At 44.3% G+C, this 3,736-nt stretch overlaps 1 protein-coding gene across 1 annotated transcript; it reads right to left on the bottom strand.

Moving 5' to 3' along the window:
• Window positions 1-214: 214 nt before the first annotated feature.
• Window positions 215-3,303, bottom strand: LOC103134280 (transcription factor Sp5-like). The gene is made up of 2 exons (XM_007546457.2): window positions 2,665-3,303; window positions 215-2,212 (listed from the first exon to the last, which is right to left on the bottom strand). Exons 1-2 carry the CDS (start codon window positions 2,713-2,715, stop codon window positions 1,136-1,138), a joined length of 1,128 nt encoding a protein of 375 aa, XP_007546519.1. The 5' UTR covers window positions 2,716-3,303; the 3' UTR covers window positions 215-1,135.
• Window positions 3,304-3,736: the final 433 nt, after the last annotated feature.

Below are 3,736 nucleotides of genomic sequence, written 5' to 3'. Positions count from 1 at the left end.
AAGAAGAAAATATTAGGAGTTTATAGTTTAATCCCATACAATTGATTATTGGAAATATATCAAATTAATCTTTTTCCACTGGGACATTTTCAACAATGGCGACAGCTTTTGCAACTCATCTTCTACAGGTAAAATATATTTTTAAAAATGTCTTGTTGCCTCCTCAGTGAGATATCAGAGGCAAACTGAATGAACTCTCCTTAGATGAGGGGGAAATTTTTTATAACTTTTATTCTCACGCAGTACTTTGGGTCATCGCAACAATAGCAGATCTTTTCAAGAGCATGCTTTTTTAATAATAATAAAAAAGAAAACACCCCCATATGGAGCAAAAAACAGACACTTTCATTCAACAAAAGCTATTAAATAGAATTTACAGGGGAGTGAAATCTTCCACCGAAGACAATGAATCAAAACACAAGTCATAAAACTTGTCTTTTCTTTGATGTTATATAAACAGTGAATATCCCAAAGTTGATTGAACTTCTCAAATGAACTCATTAAACTTTATACACACAGAGAAAAATGTTTCCCACAGACCAGCAAAGTTTAGAAACTACAGTCAGGATGTTAGAAATCAACCTGAAAAGTCCAAGTATCCTGTAAAAAAAAAAAAAAAAATGCAGCCTAATTTGTACTTTACCTAATGACTGACTGTATTGCACTATGTTACTGTTTGTCTGCTGCTTGAAATAACTAGCAGGTGTGTTGAGCCTTACAGAGTGCTGGTCAGGTCGCTGCCTTGCCATTTCGTACTTTTGGTCGTTTCATCCCTGCAACTGACAGCTGATATTTCAAGTAATTCCCCTTTGTTCGCTCCTGGCCTGGAAGTAAATTTTATTACTCGTATATGTCATCTTTTTAGAAGGAACTGATGTCAGGGGTCGTAAAAGGTTAGTTTTCATAAGAGTTGATTGTTCTGTACAATCAGCACAGCAGTCAACTGAATTGGAGTTTGTTCAGAAAAGGAAATGAGTTTGAATTAAATTATAAGTCTCTTAATTCATTATCGTTGTATTTTTGGGGAGTAACAAAATGTAATGTCAGGGGGGGGGGAAAGGCGGATAAGCAGCGCTACAGTGTGCAGGTACGAAATGGCAACCCCTGGGTACGAAACGGGGCGAGGTGAACCGTGTTACAACATATTCCTGGTGTCCTCTCTCTTGACGTGATCAAGCGTCTTCTCGTGGCACTTGCTTCTCTTATTCTGGTGCGTTTTCACGTGTTTGGCAAGATGGTCGCTCCTCATGAACCTCTTGCAGCAGTCCGGGCACACAAAGCGCTTCTCCCCTGTGTGAGTCCTCAGGTGTCTCTGCAGCTCATCCGACCTGGTGAAACTCTTGCCGCAGAACAGCCAGTTGCACACGAACGGCCGCTCCCCGGAGTGCCACCTCAGGTGCGCCTTGAGGTGCGACGTCTTCCCGTACACCTTCCCGCAGCCCGGTATGTGGCAGATGTGCTGCTTCTTCTTGCCGGGCTCGTCGCTGGAGGTGGACGACTGGCAGTTGGGGCACCTGCACCGCCTGCACCTCCGCGCGGTCGCGAGGGGCGACTTGGTGTGCAGCAGAGCGGCGATTTGCGTCTGGTATTGCGCAAAGTCCGTGTGCCCCAGCACCAAGCCTCTCTGCAGCTGGAAGCGGTGGGGACCTAGAGAGGAAGAGTGGCCGACGTGGTTGCCCTGCTGCAGGCTCCACCACGGGATGTCCTCCCCCGGGTTCGGGGACAACTGTCTCTGCTGCTGGTGGACCAGGCCGGACGGTCCCGTCACGAAGCTCGGCATCTGGGGCGGGATGGGCGCCGGAGCTGCGTAGCTGACGGCAGGGACGTAGGTGGGAGGACAGGTGGACTGGAGGGACTGCATGGAGCAAGGTAACATCTTAACCGGGGAGAAATCATAGGGGTACGAGGGGTCCGCCGGAGGGGTGAGGGGCAGTTCGTGGTGGGTGCTGAAGGAGCTCTGGATGTGCGCAGACAGCTGCGGCTTGGAGGATAGTCCGAAAGTAGAATTGCCAGCCAGGCTGCTTTGGGGGCTCCCCTCGTTAGTCCACGGGTGAAATAGTCGCGAGGGGGAGCCCAGAGTGGGATCGTAGGGGACTTGGAGGAAGTCTGGGTGGTTGGATCCGTGGTGGTGTCCGATCCGGTTACAAGTAGCGGCCAGGAGCGCCAGTGGAGAGTGCTTACAGTTCTCTGGAGAGGAGTTTGGAGTGCGATCCTGGAGGAGAAGAAAGACAATCAACTCGTGGATAAAACTGGTCACAATCACAAAAATAAACCGAAGCCTAACTTTTGTCAAATATGTATCTGGGACTAACAGGGGAAAAAATAAATAAATAAATTATTTAGGATAATAAACTTTTTTCTTTTTTTTCTTTTTTTTTGCAAGAGAACACTGGATGAATTAAAACAAGAAATTTCATTCTTTCATACATTTTCAACACATGCAATTAAGCAAAAAAAAAAAAACAACAAAAAAAAAACATCCACAGACAAATGCATCGTTTCCAACTTTAAGAAGTCCGGAACCGTGCTCTTCATTCCGCTTGATATTTAGAAGAAAACTGTGCACTTATTTTGATAGAAAAACTGAAATCGACGCTGTGTAAAATGTGTCCGCTTTAAATGTTTCCTAAAAGCTTAAAGTGAAAAAGAAAGTTGCGCACAAACCTGGAGAAAAGCTTGCAGTGTTTCATTCCGCAGAACAGCCACCGCTGCCATGGTGCGCGTCCTCCTCCTCCCGATGCAAACTAATAATAAACAAACGCGCTAATTTTGATGAATATGTGGCATTCAGAGCAAAAGAAGAAAAGGAAGGGGGAAAAAAAACAGATTCTGGTCGGGGCAGGTCTTCACTCTCCAGTGCCTCCTCTCGCCGATATATCCTCGGTCTATCTGAAGAGTGAGGGATCACTTCTTAGAATTTGATAAGGACTTTGGTGGGCCGCCAGCCAGTCAGAAATAAGATTTATTACTTTGAAGTTTGCCGCTGCCCAATCATCAAAGAATGGCGGCTCTTTGAGAGGGGAAAGCAAATCCTTTGAATCCACAAAGCTCCTATGGTGTGTTTGTTGGTCTGGATAAAGGAGCTGATTATTAGGGGGGCTGGGAAGGGAGGAGATAAAGGCGGGACAATTAATGAAGTAATCACTATGTGGGAAATGTATATACACAAATAATTGGATTTTCTTGATCAAAGACCTCCATGCCGCCTGGAGACCCCGGTATTGGATGCTGTAGTCATCTGATCCTCTTTTTGTAATTAAGGATTTGTAGCAGAACCTTATGTGACAATGTGACATTGTTATCTCTGGAGATCTCCAAGAGCGTTTTGGCTGCGTTGTTTGAAGGAGGGAAAAAGACCAAAATCAAGTGACTCAACATGAAGTTCTCATCTCTGAAGAATCTGCCTCTCTTTTACATTTTTAATTTGAATCCAGATTTCCTTTTGTTGTGCCTTTGAACTGTAGCTTGGCATTAAACACTTAATTATATCCTCTCTGAATTATTATTTTTTTCAGTCATCTATTTTATCACATGCTAATTCTAATTTAGAGGGATTTTTTTCTATCCTAATTAAACAATGAAATTTGCACTAACAATAGGAGCCTACAACAGTAATTCAAGTTAACATCCCTACCCAGCCAACACTGATAAATGGGGCCCATAATAGGGGCCTAGATATAAAGCATATGTGGGCCCCATAAGTTTTTTTTTTACTTAGGCTAGGTAGGTTATAATT

This window comes from Poecilia formosa, unplaced genomic scaffold (genome assembly GCF_000485575.1).
Source record: "Poecilia formosa unplaced genomic scaffold, Poecilia_formosa-5.1.2 Scaffold16, whole genome shotgun sequence".
NCBI classification, from domain to species: Eukaryota; Metazoa; Chordata; class Actinopteri; order Cyprinodontiformes; family Poeciliidae; genus Poecilia; species Poecilia formosa.
This window is presented reverse-complemented; position numbering and strand designations above follow the sequence as displayed.

What these genes read in the sequence shown, in the direction of transcription:
- LOC103134280 (XM_007546457.2), bottom strand. Translation starts at nt 2,715, where the DNA reads ATGGCAGCGGTGGCTGTTCTGCGGAATGAAACACTGCAAGCTTTTCTC. An exon ending in CACTGCAAGCTTTTCTCCAG is followed by an intron (nt 2,213 to 2,664) that starts GTTTGTGCGCAA and finishes CTTCTCCTCCAG; the next exon opens with GATCGCACTCCAAACTCCTC.